This window comes from Varanus komodoensis, unplaced genomic scaffold (assembly GCF_004798865.1).
Source record: "Varanus komodoensis strain SLA01 unplaced genomic scaffold, ASM479886v1 scaffold1, whole genome shotgun sequence".
In the NCBI taxonomy this organism is placed as follows: domain Eukaryota; kingdom Metazoa; phylum Chordata; class Lepidosauria; order Squamata; family Varanidae; genus Varanus; species Varanus komodoensis.
Genome location: NW_025335268.1, coordinates 113,107,054 through 113,122,422, shown reverse-complemented (window position 1 = coordinate 113,122,422; position 15,369 = coordinate 113,107,054). Strand labels below are relative to the sequence as shown.

General features: G+C 39.4%; 1 protein-coding gene across 2 annotated transcripts in view; it reads right to left on the bottom strand.

The window, feature by feature from the left end:
* The window catches only part of LOC123028671 (serine/threonine-protein kinase TNNI3K), a 133,991-nt gene extending 123,853 nt beyond the window's left edge, over positions 1–10,138 (bottom strand). For both annotated transcript variants that reach the window (XM_044440811.1, XM_044440821.1), the window contains exons 1-2: positions 9,989–10,138; positions 9,324–9,432 (exon numbers count right to left, since the gene is read on the bottom strand). In XM_044440811.1, coding sequence (XP_044296746.1) covers positions 9,324–9,432; positions 9,989–10,028 — 149 coding nt within the window. In that variant the 5' untranslated portion in view covers positions 10,029–10,138. The remainder of the gene's footprint in view (positions 1–9,323; positions 9,433–9,988) is intronic.
* Between the last annotated feature and the right edge of the window lie 5,231 nt (positions 10,139–15,369).

Genomic DNA, 15,369 nt, shown 5'->3' with positions numbered 1-15,369 from the left:
TCCTTTGAATTTGAAACATAGTCACTGATTTCAGTTTACATCCCACCCTGTTGCAAGGGCTAACAGCAAGTTTCATATATCAGGATATTATTTTATCACAGGTTAAGACAGGACAAGATGGACCCCTGAACTTTAGTGGTTCATAAACTAGATGATGAATGACTTGTCAAAATATTATTCTTGTTTCTCTTATTTGTTCCATTGGAAGTTTTCATTTTTAAAAAACTCTGCATAAACCTGTCTACGCATTTTATGGAAATTACTTCATACATACTAATTTTGTAAATCATTTTCCTTATTATAATGTTGTTTTATGCATTTCTCCAAAAATATATCCCTGTTGGTGCACTCTTCCCTTGTTTAAGCTTTGTTATGTATTTATTTTGTTAAGAGAAACACATTGCAAAATTTTGAAAAGAGCAAACACCAAAGGATAATTGTACTCTAGTTCTTATACTGATTTGAAAATGTGATATGTTTTTTTATCAAAATGTGAACAAGTCCTACATCCTTAGGCAGAAGAGCCCATGCTTTTGCTCCTTTCTCTAGACTAGTACTCTCACCTCTGGCTAAGAAGTATAATAATCCAGCACAGTTCTATCTCCCACAGCTGCCCCTTCATACCCTTCTTCTATGCAAGCAATAGAGTAGTAGTGTAGGTTTCTGAGTATTTTTACTCACACAAACACTCTTGTCTTTGAGATGAAGCTCCCCCCACCCCAAGTCAGGGCTCATATTTCCATTTTCCTATAATTAGTTCCATTTCTTTCCATCTAAATGTATGCACCCCTTCATGGATCACAAAAGGTGATCCACTGGAGAAGGAAATGGCAACCCATTTCCTTGCCATGAAAGAAGGGTACCTTTGTCATGAAAAACCCATGAACAGTATCAACAGGCAAAGAGATATGATGCTGGAAGATGAGTCCTTCAGGTCGGAAGCTGTCCAATGTGGTACTGGTGAAGAGCAGAGGACTAGTACTAGTAGTGCCAGAAAAAATGAAGTGACTGGGTCAAAGATGAAAGGACACTCAGTGGCGGATGTATATGCTGGTGAAAGGAAAGTTCGATGCTGTAAAGAATAATATTTCATAGGAACATGGAATGTAAGATCTATGAATCAAGGTAAGCTGGATGTGGTCAAACATGAGATGACAAGATTGAACATCGACATCTTGGGAATCAGCGAACTAAAATGGACAGGAATGGGTGAATTTAATTCAGATGACCATCGGGTATACTACTGCAGGCAAGAATCCCTCAAAAGAAATGGAGTAGCCTTCATAGTAAATAAAACAGTAGGAAAAGCAGAACTGGGATACAATCTCCAAAATGACAGAATGATCTCAGTTTGAATCCAAGGCAAACCATTTAACATCACAGTAGTCCAAGTCTATGACCCCACCACTGATGCTGAAGAGGCTGAAATTGACCAGTTCTATGAAGGCCTACAACACCTTCTAGAATTAACACCAAAAAAAAAAAAAAAAAAAAGATGTCCTTATCATCATGGTGGATTGGAATGCTAAAGTAGGAAGCCAAAAGATAACCAGAATAACAGGCAAGTTTGGCTTTGGAGTACAAAATGAAGCAGGGCAAAGGCTGGCAGAATTTTGTCAAGAGAATACGATGGTCATAGCAAACTCTTTTCCAACAACCCAAGAGATGACTCTACACATGGACGTCATCAGATGAAGATGCTCTATACAGTCAGTATAAACTAGACTAGGAGCTGACTTTGGCTAGATTATGATCTCCTTGTTGCAAAATTTAGACTTAAATTGAAAAAAGTAGGGAAAAGCACTAGGCCACTCAGATATGACCTAAATCATATTCCTGCTGGATATGCAGTAGAGGTGACAAATAGATTTAAGGAATTAGATCTGATAGAGTGCCTGAAGAACTATGGATGGAGGTTTTGCAACATTGTACAAGAGTTAGCATCTAAAACAATCCCAAAGAAAAAGAAATGCAGGAAAACAAGGCGGCTCTCTGGGGAGGCTTTACACTGGGGAAAGAAGGGAAGCGAAAGGCAAGGAAAAAAGGGAAAGATATACCCAACTGAACTCAGAATCTTAGAGAATAGCTAGAAGGCCTTCTTAAATGAACACTGTAAAGAAATAGAAGAAAACTATAGAATGGGAAAGACCAAAATGGCAGGGACCTAACAGAGGCAGAAGAGATTAAAAAGAGGTGGCAAGATTACACAGAAGAACTATACAAGAAAGAGTTTAACATCCCTGATAACCACCATGGGGTGGTCACTGACCTCGAGACAGATATCATGGAATATGGAGTCAAAAAGGCCTTAGGAAGTCTGAGCAACAACAAAGCTAGTGGAAGAGACAGTATTCCAGCTGAGCTATTCAGAATCCTAAAAGATGATGCAGTTAAAGTGCTACACTCAATATGTCAACAAATTTGGAAAAGTCAGCAGTGGCCACAGAATTGGAAAAGTTCAGTTTCCATTCCAATTCCAATTCCAAAGAAGGGCAATGCCAAGAATCTTCAAACTACCACACCATTGCACTCATTTCACGTGCAAGCAAAGTTATGCTCAAAATCCTACAAGCTAGGCTCCAGCAGTATGTGGATCGAGAACTACCAGAAGTACAGGGAGGGTTTCGAAGAGGCAGAGGAACTAGAGATCAAATGGCCAACATACAATTTCTGGAGTTCCAGAAAAACATCTACTTCTGCTTCATTCACTATGCTAAAGCCTTTGATTGTGTGGATCACAACAAATTGTGGCAAGTTCTTAAACATGAGAGTACCAGATCATCCTATTTGTCTTTGAGAAACCTATATGCGGGTCAAGAAGCAACAGTGAGAACTGGACATGGGACTACTATTCTACTATTCCCATGAAAATTGGGAAAGGAGTATGGCAAGGCTCCATACTGTCACTCTGCGTATTTAACTTATATGCAGAGCACGTCATGTGAAAGGCGGGGCTAGATGAATCACAAGTTGGAATTAAGATTGCCGGGAGAAATATCAACAACTTTCAATATACAGTTGATACCACTCTAATGGCAGAAAGTGAAGAGGAACTAAAGAGCCTCTCGATGTGGGTGAAAGAGGAGAGTGCAAAAGTTGGCTTGAAACTCAACATTAAGTTTAAGATTATGGCAAACTAAGATCATGGCATCCGGTCCTCTCACTTCCTGGCAAATAGATAGGGAAGAAATGGAGGTAGTGACAAATTTTATTTTCTTGGGCTCCAAGATCACCGCAGATGGGGACTGCAGCAAGAAATTAAAATACGCTTGCTCCTTGGGAAGAAAGCTATGGCAAATGTAGACAGCATACTAAAAAGTAGAGACATCACCCTGCCAGCAGAAGTTTGTGTAGTCAAGGCTATGGTTTTCCCAGTTGCAATGTATGGCTGTGAAAGCTGGAGCATAAGGAAGGCTAAGCACTGAAGAATTGAGGCCTTTGAATTGTGGTGCCGGAGAAGATTCCTGTGAGTTGCTTGGACTGTAAGTAGATCAAACCAGTCAGTCTTAGAGGAGATCAACCCTGACTGCTGTTTAGAAGTCCAGATACTGAAGATGAAACTCAAATACTTTGGCCATGTAATGAGAAGGAGAAGACCCTAATGCTGGGAACGATTGATGGCAAAAGAAGAAGGGGATGGCAGAGAATAAGGTGGCTAAATGACAGTATAAAAATGCATTCAATGAATGAATGAATGAATGAAATGGATTTGTGGTGCTGACTTGTTGAAACTAACCATAGTTCATATAGGATACTATGCAAGGTTCAGACTGCATGGCAATCTTGGATTAAACAAATGCAGAAGCTAAAGCTTCTGAATTGCTTTTATTAGAGGAAGGGAAGAGAGGAAGATCATACGAACTCTAGAAACATAGAATCATAAAATAATAGTTTTGGAAGGTGTCAGAGGGCCATGTAAAACTTACTTAACAGTTTTAATTACAAGACTGACTGCTTTATAGCACTGGATTTCAGTTATTCAAACTATCTCATCCTTTTTGTTATTCTGTACCTGGAGCATTCTGTACCTGGAGCATTAATGGAGTATGAAATCCATGCAGTACAAGAAAAAATGTAATATGCTGTTTTCATGTACGGTTTCTGTAACTTCTATAATACCTATCTCTGTCCCATACCTTTTATCTCAGAATTAATTTCTCAGCAAGCTATTTTTGCATCCTTTTTGGTATAGGTATATATGTGTGTTTTATAACCTGCTGGACCTGAATCCTACTTCAACACAGTTTTAAGAGTATGAATGTTGAAACAGAAAAAGTATCTCTTCTGCAGAAGGAAATAAAGAATTCATGTTAGCCTGTTCCCAGAATAATGGGACAGAGTCAATGTACTTTGCAAGATTCAGAGAATCAGAGAACTTAGAAGGGGCCAGAGGGCCATCCTGGACTCCAGGTTAAAGCACCCCTCTCAGATGGCTGTCCTGTTGTACCTTGAATGTCTCTAGTATGGGAGAGCCCACAATCTCCCTACGTATTTGGTTTCATTGTTGTAATGTTTGTTTGTTTGTTTGTTTGTTTGTTTATTTGGAGTTTTTGTATGCCGTCCTATTCGCATAAGCCTTGGGACAGCTTTCAACCATCTAACAATTGTTCTAACAATCAGGAAATTTTTCCTGATACCTAGCCAGAATCTGGCTTTCTGTAGCTTTCTGTAACTGACTCATATTCAGCTTGTGGTCTACAACAATTCCTTCTCACTTGCAGTATTGTTGAGTATTGTTGTAACAGTGCATTTGGACTCTTTTTCCTAGGTACAGAACTTGGCATTTGACCTTATTGATTTCATTCTGTTGTTTTTAGCATGGCATTTCAACCCTGAATTTTCTTTCTGTCTTCCAGGGTTCTGTCTTTAGCTATCCCACCCAGTTTTGTGTCATCTGCAGATCTGCTAAGCATTCTCTGCACTTCCTCATCCAAAACATTAATGGAAATCTTGAAGAACACTTGGTCCCAGACTGAACTCTTTGGTACCCCTCCTCTTGTTGTGTCTACCCAGTCTGAGAAGTTGCCTTTGATGAGCACTCGTTGAATCCAGTTCTGTAGCCAACTGTGGAACCACCTGATTGTTCCATTTAGCCCACATTCGGCTAGTTTACTAATCAAGAGATCATAGGGCACTTTGTCAAAAGCTTTGCTAAAGTCAAGACATATTATATATTCCCACAGTCCATCACAGAGGTTACCCAATCAAAAAATGAAATCAGATTAGTCTGGTAGGATTTGTTCTTGAGAAATCCCCATTGGTTCTAGTAATCACTCTGTTGCTTTCAAGGTGTTTGCAGGCTGTGTTACAATGTGCTCCAGAATTTTCCCAGGGATGGATGTCAGACTGACTGCCCCAGGCTCTTCTTTTTTTCCTTTCTTGAGGAACGGAAAACATTAAGCCTCCTGCAGTCGCCTGGCACTTCCCCGTCCTCCATGATTTCCCACAGCTTAATGTGGCTTGTTCCTGCTCTTGTGCACAGCATTAAGCCATAGCTAAGCATGATGTGCTCCTTAGGGAGGTGCAAGGAAGCTGTTTTGAGTGGAACACCCCCTGCATTCCCTAGTTTCAGCTTCCTGGACTGCAGTCTGTTCTGCAGTGTCCCAGAAACTGAGTTTCTGGTGAGTGCACCTCAAGATTGTAGGGCACTTGCCAGGAATTGTGCCTCACACACTGCTCAAGCAGCACCATTCGTCCACTGGCAGCAGTGCATAAAGAAGAAAGTTGACCACTGGGAATGGTGGCTTGCCTGCCAGCTTACTTCATCCCTTTTCCATAGGTGTAAACCACTGCTGATGGTAGCAGCAAGTAGGGAGGAAGTTTGGCCACTGGGAATGGCAGCTGGGGAATGTTACCAGTTGTGCAGTTGGAGGGTCTATGAGTGTTTGTGGACTTCCTCGTGGCTTGGCCTGCTTTGCAGGGCTGAGCCAAGAATGGATTCTGGGAGTTGGATTCCAAAAGGATTCATCCCGAACCTAGTGCTTATACAGCCAGTATAAGAGACTTTGGTTGTTCTACTGCTGAATATGTTTGGGGTAAGGCAGCTGACTTTTTTCCTAGGAAAAAGAGGACTTTTTTCCTAACTTGTGCCTAAATAATTTCATTAGAAATTATTTATTAGAAATTAGTCATTAGAAATTATTTGCTTACTATATTGTTTGGGACTTTTCATTGGGTTGAAAGGAACTAAGGGAAAAAAGGGCATTGCATAATGCACATGAGAGTTTTTTAAATGTATACCAAGTACCAATGTTGCCCAGAATGACATAACTAAGAATATCTTATTAGGAAACATCCCTAGCACAGCCAACACATTCTCCTCCACAATGTTTGACTAATTTAAAACCATAATGACCCATGCAGAGAGAATATAGACCCAAGAACACTAAATAAATGGAACATTGTTGCATTATTTATTTGTTTTGCTTTTGAAAAAAACTAGGATGTGGATTTATTAAACCACATTTAGAAACATTTGTAGACTTTCCATTGTCACTTGCCATTAATCTAAAGTACAGCATTTCTGTGTTTCATACATGTAACTGAGAGATTCATTTTAAAGCCACATCAATCTTAACAGAGAAATACAATTTTCTTCATTTTTTGCACTTCCTTACTAATTGAACCACATGTGTGCATGTCATACTCTCAAGCCACTAATTATCACTTACTCATTGGTATGTTCAAAACACAATTTATTTTGTAATTTCCTTCTACACATATTCTGGAATGCCATGGTACATTTTAATATTGCCTAATAATTTCATGGTGCCTACCAAGGACATATGTGTATGAAATGAATAATTAAAATGAAGCCGTTCTTGCTCATCCATTTCTAATATTATGTCCCTCAAATATGATGAACAGCCACACTGCCTCATTAAAAAATGAAATGTGGGATTTGCACCTGATGCAAACATGCTTTAGCAAAAATGCAAGATATACTAAAAATGTTACCGAATCTGCCATTTAATGATTCATTAACTGTGCTTGCTGACCTCTTTTCCACCACTGCATGTCAGAAGAGCAAAAGAGAATTCCTTAATAAGAATAAAGTTAGAAGAGCCAGTAACAGAGTAAATAAGTAAACGGAACTTCACCAAGTTCATCAACTACTAAAAATACATACACAAGGCATGTGTATATCATATTACAAGTAGTTACACCAGATGCTTCCCCGCACCCCTTTCTCTCACTCATTGTTTAGGCCTGGAATGCTGAGGGAGTAGGAGGAGGAGAAGCAATTAAAATTGCAGCAGGGTTGAATTAGAGGCTCAATTTGAAAATGAATTTTAAAGTTGGTGGAGAATATTGCTGCTGTTTGCAATGTGTCCAAAATATTTTGTTATAGAAGACTATAATTTTGAAAAGTTTAAAACAATCATTTTTGGACTCACAAGGAGTTTTCGTTTTCCTTTTCAAAAATTACCAATTTGGCAATAAGTTAGGCATCTGTTTCAAAATCTCTTCTTTTGTAGCCTCTTACTAGACCCTGTTACTACTACTCTATTTGTCTGAGTATTTTGCTTGCAATTTTAAAAGCTCCATAGTAATTAAGAAAAGAGAATAATAAGATTTGCGATGAGCTATTTTTATTCCAATTAGGTTTAGGAAATGTTTGATATTGCTGTGCTGCCCAAGAGAGAGAGGATGATTCTTCAGCATTGATGGCCAGGGCAACAGAAACGTTTGGTGAAACAGCCAGTTTGCATAATTACAGTCATGTAACTAATGTAGCAATATTGTAGATGCTAACCTACATCTTCTAGATAAGTTTGCTTATTCCTTGATGTCCTTGTAATCCCTGACTAGGAAGCCCATATTATCTGTGATATTATTACCTGCCTATTAGTTTCTGACCGATGGTTCATCACGTCTTGTGCAATATATTTCAAAAATAAATGTGGTTGCAAACAGAATTGGGTTTTGCAAAGGCATGAATGGTATAATGAAATTTGGAATATGGTAATTAATGATAAAGTGACAACAGAAATAACAATTAAAAAAGGGTTAATGAAAGCAAATGAATATAATGAAATTAGGGAAGATTTTGAAAAAGCAGTACTGATAGAAGACAAAGGCTGTAAACCCAACCAAGATTATATGAATTTCTGGAGGGGATATGGGTATAAGTGAAGTATATTATATATTATTAATTGTTATAGTATGTGTATGGTGGTAGTATTGGTCTCTGGGTTGGTGGGTGCACTCTTTCATTTATTCTTTTTTAATTATTGTGTTCTTGTTATATTATTTTTGTTGTGATTGCATTTATGGTTTTTTTCCTGTCAAAAAAATTAAAAAGGGGGAAAAAAACAAATGTGATGGCATTAGGATACTTTCCTTTATTTTTAGTGAACTAAGATAAACATGTAGTTTGGGCATAGCTCATACAGAAATGAGTAGGGACTGCACTATTAAATTGTTTTCTGAGAAAGGAGCACAATCCCATTTTCCATTGTATGTTAACCTATAGAAGAAGGTGGGGAAGGGAGGTGATTAGTGACTTTTCTGTTCATGGAAGGAAAATAGAGCACTCGTATAAGTGAGTAGTTAAGTGGGTAGTAGCCAAGACAGTGTGAACAGAAGGTGTTAATGCTTCTTCCCCCTGTGCTGCTAATGTAATCAATATTGCAGATTTTCCTCCATATTTCTTTATAAAAATAAAACATAATCCAGTATATTTTGAGCCTGCTTTAAAATGCTGCAATAGAAATTGTCATTGCCATTACCAATCACCACATCTATTCAGTTCCTGTCAGAAAGGGGTATCAATTACCTGTCAAATCTCTCTCTCTCTCTCTCTCTCTCTCTCTCTCTCTCTCTCTCTCTCTCTGTCACACACACACACCATCCCCACAGGTCACAGAAAAGGCCAATCAAATGTGGCCTAACTACAAAGTGACCTTCTGGCCTCTTCTCATCTCATATCCATTCCTTCAAATTGCCTTTTGTGCCATTGACTTACGTATAGATGCAATGCATTTTAAAATGCTTAGAAACCATAGTGGTTTTTTTTCAGCACAAAACTAGCATAAAAGTTCTGAGTTAACATTTTTCTTTTATATAATATACAAATTAGTCTCCCCAGATCAGAAAACTGGAATGTGACAAACTAACATGCGCAACAATTCTAACAATAGACTCCATCACCCAATGACTTTTGCCTCTGTGCCTCTGTGCATAGGCTATCTGCAAACGTTCAGGTATGGAGTGCCATAGTCATCCTGATTGGATTGTACCTTAAGCTCACAATAACTTCATGGATTTGGTTAATTGCTGTTCTTAAATAGTTGAATAAAAACGTTAGTACAATTATTTACCTGAAGACATGCTTTAGTTCTGTAAGTTCCTTTTCTTTGATTAGCAGGTCATCTTCTAATCTTTCGATGATTATAGCATATGATTCGCTAACCTTTTTCTTCCATTCGTCTCAAAGAAAAGAAAGAAAAGGGAGCAAAATGATATAAATGTCATGATCAAGAGTTATTGAAGTTTATTAGAAAAGCTCCAACTGATTATGAATTCGGCCTTTAATTCCTCCTTCAGATAATTCTATGTCATTATGTAAGAATATCTTACAATATGTTAGAAGAATATTTTATGTAAGAATATTACATAAGAATATGTAAGAAGATAATATGCTATCTATCAGTTTCTACACTAATATAAAAAGTCCAAAGAACATTTAGCTGTTAGTAATTATTTGATTTCTTTGACTGAAAGGATAGAATTAAAAATATTTTTTTCAAGAAATGCCTATTAAAGGAACATAAAATTCATTTGAACATGAACCATAACAATGATTAAAAATATGCACTAACTTTTCTGTAACCCTGTCTTTCAAGTTCAAAGAAAGCCTGATAGCAATTGTGCTCTTCCTCAGCAGGCTAGACACAATATATACCTGGCATCAGAACTTCAGAGTAAATTAGAAAAATTTCTTCATTATGTAATGCATTTCTTTTAAAGTAGTAAGATTAATTACCAGTACAGGTTTGGGTTGGTCTAGATTTATAGTTCCCCATTTGTTCAATATTTCTTCTTTGTTTCCACAAGATTCTTGTGGTAATATGATTCCTTGTTCAAGAGCACTCACAGTCCCACTACGAAGGGAAGGAAAAAAGAAACTGTTTGATAGACTTGTACCTAAAAATAAACTGTGTGTCTAATGGAATGTCATGCAACAATAACACTGAGCAAAACAGTGCACACTATCAAGTGTAGAACATAAAAGGTAACTAATCTGCTATTGGAATACACTGCTGGGTGAAAGTATTTGCTTTCATCTGTTTTGAATACATATATAGTACATACCTAGAACGCTACTATCAATTTGCTTCAAGATCAAATTATAAGGAGAAATAGCTTTCTAAGGTTCAAACATGGTGAAATAGCTTTCTAAAGTTCCCAATATGGTGTTGCACAGATGTTTTGAATAACAATTCCTGATCATTGGCCATGCTAGGAAGGCTGAATGGAGCTGCAGTTCGAAATATCTGGAGGGCATCAAGTTGAAGGAAGCTGCCCAAGTGTATTAAGTAAGTTAAGAATGGACAGAAGTTATTCCTGCAGGATCTGTTTTAACCGATTCTACTAGAGCAGTGAGATCTACTTTGGTTCTTATGAGAAACCTGAGATCTATCATCTAGAGTAAGATGCAAAATGGAGGCTCACGTAGGCAGATGTACAGTTATCATTAAGGAAAAGAACATTATGGAACACATGCTTAGCTCAGTATTTCCTGATCAGTAAAAGAACCAATCTCATAAGTCCTTTCATGCAGAGATCCACTATTAAAAAATCTGTCTGCAAGCATCTTGAACAAAATGTAGTGGTTTTTAAAAATGCATGGATTTATCAAAAATAAATCCCATCAGAATAATTTAGGGAGGTAACTAGTGCAGTGCTGTTGGGTTCAGTCCTAGGCCCAGTGCTCTTCAAGATCTATATTAATGATTTGGATGAGGAAGTATAAGGAAAGAATAAAATTTACAGACGATAGAAAACTGGGTGGAATAGCAAGCACCCTAGAAGACAGAAGGAAGATCCAGGGCGATCTTGATAAACTTGAATAAGATTCAGTAAGGCAAGTCCTCCACCAAGGAAAAAGAAACCAAATGGATCAATACAAGATGGGGAATACATGGCTCTACAGAAAAGAAAGTAAGAAAAAGAAAAAGACCTCAGAGTAATTGTGAACAACAGGGTAAATATGCATCAACAATGTGATGAAGCCACAAAAAGGGCAAATGCTACTTTGGGATGCATTAATAGAAGTATTATTCTCAAATCATGAGAAGTAGTAGTTTCCCTATACTCCTCACTAGTCAAACCCCATCTGGAACACTGTGCACAGTTCTGGGCACCAAGATTTAAGAAAGAGGTAGAAAAATTAGAAAGGGCAACAAAAATGATCTGGGACTTAGAAATACTGCCATATGAGCTAAAACTGAGAGAACTGGACATGTTCTGCCTTGAGATAAGAAGACTGAGGGGGAAAATATCCCTCTGAAAGTGCATCAAAGGCTGTCACAAAGAGGAAGGTCAAGATCTCTTCTTGCTGATACCAGAGTGTAGTACACAGAATAATCAAATCAAGTGGTGACAACACAGATTTAGATCAGGAAAAGTTCCTCACTATCAGAACAATAACACAGTGGAAGCAGTTGCCCAGAGAGATGGTGGGATCTTTCACACTATTCAAAAAGAAACTGGACAACCATCTGAGTGGGATGGAGTAAATTGGTGTCCTACAACAGCAGGGGGTTGGACTTGATGGCCTTCTTGGCCCATTCCAACACTTCTACTTTATGATTTCTACAAAAGTTCCTTTCTAGTGATCTAATTTAGAGGGAAAGGTTTTTAGTTGCTTCTATTATTATACAATCATGCATCAGAAACTCTTGCTTATCAACTGCAAACCACCTAAACATCTGCTAGTACAATCTAAGTTCTGCTGAACCCCTATTGATAAGTATTCTGCAAATGAATAGCTAGTGGCAAGCATTGATGTGTGTTTTATTATATAATTTACCCTATCGTATATTAATATTTGCTTGTCTATGCCTGTAATACACTTTTTAACTTTATAGCTATTGTGCATGTGGAATGCTGCTTATCTGCTCCTGCATCATGCACAGGACAATGCAGTGAAGATTTTGGTCTGTTGTCAGATATGAATGCAGTGTTACCATTTCTGCATTAATACTACAATGTGAAAAGATCATGTATATTTGGGCTTGGGATTCTACTTTTTCTTTCACATATGGATAGTATGAACCATTTCCTTACTCTTAATACTTTATTAATATTTTGTTTGGGTCTTTATTATTTATGCTAGACTTTTTAGATAAAATATTTAAAATGACAATAGTCAATGTTAGAAACATTGACCTTGATAGTAGCTTGGAATAAAAAGCTTTCACTTCAAAGATACAAACCAAGATAATGGGAACTTGCAATATTATACCCCTACCAACAGTAAAGAGGTCCTTGCTTTCTATACAGCATGTGTTTCATAAAACAAGTGCACTGGTATTTTAGTGCTTCACTGCTCATAAACCAATGGTAACATGTAATTTACAAAGCCATTTAGTTATTTTTTAAACATTTGAGAAGGGGAAAGTGAGAGGATGTATAACATATACCTAACACATAGTTGCTAGGCAACTTGAAGAGTTATGAATTTAGTAGCATAATGCCTGTGTGTTTACACTAATTGTATTAGCTTAATAAACAGATTAAACTGTAATTGTATTGATGCAACTGTTGCTAAGCACAGGACTGTTGCCCCCAGCAACTGTTCCATTCTGCATCTTAAGATCACAAGAGCCATAAGGTTCTTTTCAACTTGGTGCATTTATTGAGCATTCTAACAACTGCAGTCTGTGCTCAGTTATCCAGAGGCTTTCAGCCTTTGATCAAAAGCACTTTACACCATTCATTTGCCTTGCCTTATGGCAGGCATCCTTGGCCTGGTTCATCATTACTCTTGACCTGTTCTCTATATGCAGGATTCTTTCCAACCTCACATGTAGTCACACTTGCTAAACTAGCTAGACCAAGGCATGGAAATAACTGAGCTATTAGATATTTGCTGTGCATTAATATGCATCCTGTAAAGATTCAGATCATAGTTCTATGAATATCTGTGCATCATCTCCACTGGCTGTATCTAGAAGTTCCTTCCTGAGGATTGTCCCAACAGATTACTGTTTTAATTGCTGTATCTGAAAAGCCCATGGATCTCAGGTTAAATCTCACTGAGCAAAAACCATTGCTTTATATCTATTTAACATTTATTTATTTATTTATAAAATTTGTATGCTGTCCAATTACTAACGTCTCTGGATGGCTAACAGCATAAATAAATTGATGACCCATTCTGGCTGCAATTAATAAAATATAATAATACAATTCAATATGCCCATTTATTCGGCCCACCTCAGAGGTTTGGGACTCACTGTGCCCCCACCCCTGCCCCACCCCCTTGCTGGCCCATGCCCAGCACCGGCACCTTTCAACTAGCTCCCTGTTGAAAAAGTTTGAGGACCCCTGCCCTAATCCATCAGACTGTGCATTGGTCTATTCCAAGACTCCTCAGTTTCTCAGCCAGGATATCATGTGGCACTTTATGAAAGGCCTTGCTGAAATCCAGGTAAACCACATCGACTGCTTGTTTCTTATGCTTCTAGTGTTAGTATGCATGCATCTCAGCTCCCTCCCACAACCCCCTTTCTTCAGGTTCCCCAGCCTCCTCCTCCTTCCTTCCTTCCCTGGTACCAGAACCCTCATCGTAGAAGTCCAACCTTCCCCTGCATTACCTCCAATGCCCTGGCCCTGAAACCTGATCCTCTCCCCACACCTGTCCAATCAGGAAAGTTTTGGTGGGCCTGAAGCCCCTGCACCCAGGTCAGTTTAAACTTTTCTGGATGAAGCTCGCTAGAGCATCTCCAAAGGACCTTCTCCCCATCCTTGTGAGTTGCATCTTGTTCCTTGCCAGAAGTCCACTAGTGAGGAACTGGGTGCTGTGATTGAGGAACTCAAAGTGTTCTTTCCGACACCACTCCCTGAGCCAGTCATTCATCTACACAACCCTCCTCTCCCTAATTGGCCCAAATCCCCAGACAGGCAAGATAGAGGAAAAGGCCACCTGGGCCTTTAGGTCTTTGAGTTTCTTGCCCAGAGCCTCGAAGTCCCTAGCACTCCCACCCACCCACTACCTGGCCATGTCGTTCATCACCATATGGATCACCAAAAGCAGCTAGTGACCCACCCCAAAGGAAGGAGATGCTGCAATCTGGATGCATGCTTTTTGGCAGGCAGCAGACCTCCCTCACCTCAGGGTCAGGGTGGCACAGTGCTGCCTCAGTACCCCTTATCAGGGAATCCCTGATGCTGATCACCCATCACCATCTCTTCCCAGTGGTGACAGATGGCCATGGCTTGCCCCTCACCACTCCTGCAGTGGCCCCCTGGCCTCATCTGACTGCAGGCTGGAGTTTCCGAACAGGTCGGTTCCCCATGTCCTCTTCAGTCCCAGCCTCCCCAAACAGTGAAAACTTGTTTCCCAGCTCCAGGTCAGTGCTAGGACTCCTGTGGGTGTCATGCTTCCATGTTTCCCACTCAGGCCCTCCCCCATCCTTCTGCCCAGAAGTGGCTGCTTCCAGTCAGCCTGCAGAACTCACTCGGCCATGTCCAGGAATCGCTCACCCACCCTTATCTCCCAGAGGGGGGTGAGGGCATCCTCCAGACCCCTCATCTTCTCTAGGAGGAACACCAGCTTGCACCTAGGGCAAATGTATCCCTGCTGTTCCTGAGGGAGGTGCACAAACATGACACAGGTGTCACATTGGCAGCAACTCCTGCAGTTCCCACCATGGCTGTCTCCTGGCCTGACATAGGCCACCCCTCACAGGCCTTACCTTCTTCCCCCACCTTGTCTGATCTACCCTACCCTTGCTTGGCTTTCCTCACCTAATTCTCCCAATTAGGTGGGAGGAAAGCCAAGCAAGAAAAACAGAACAAACAATTAAATACAACAATAATATAAGATATAATAATATACAAAATAATATAAGAAAAACAGAACAAACGATTAAATACAACAAGAAGAACAACAATAACAACAAAGATCTAGGGGAAGTGAGTCCCCAGGCAGCCTGGGCTGCTGCTAAGGGACACAGACAAGGAATGATGCCCACTGGCACCACATCCATTGAGTTCAGTCTAATAAGCCTCAGAGACTGCTGGCCCTGCCCCTTCTGCTTCCTCCTGGGCCTCTCTGGTCTCTCTAATCCTGCCTCCCTTTGTCTCCACTGCTCCTGCTCCCCACCCCCCAAGCTCCTATCTTGCCTTCGCTAGTTC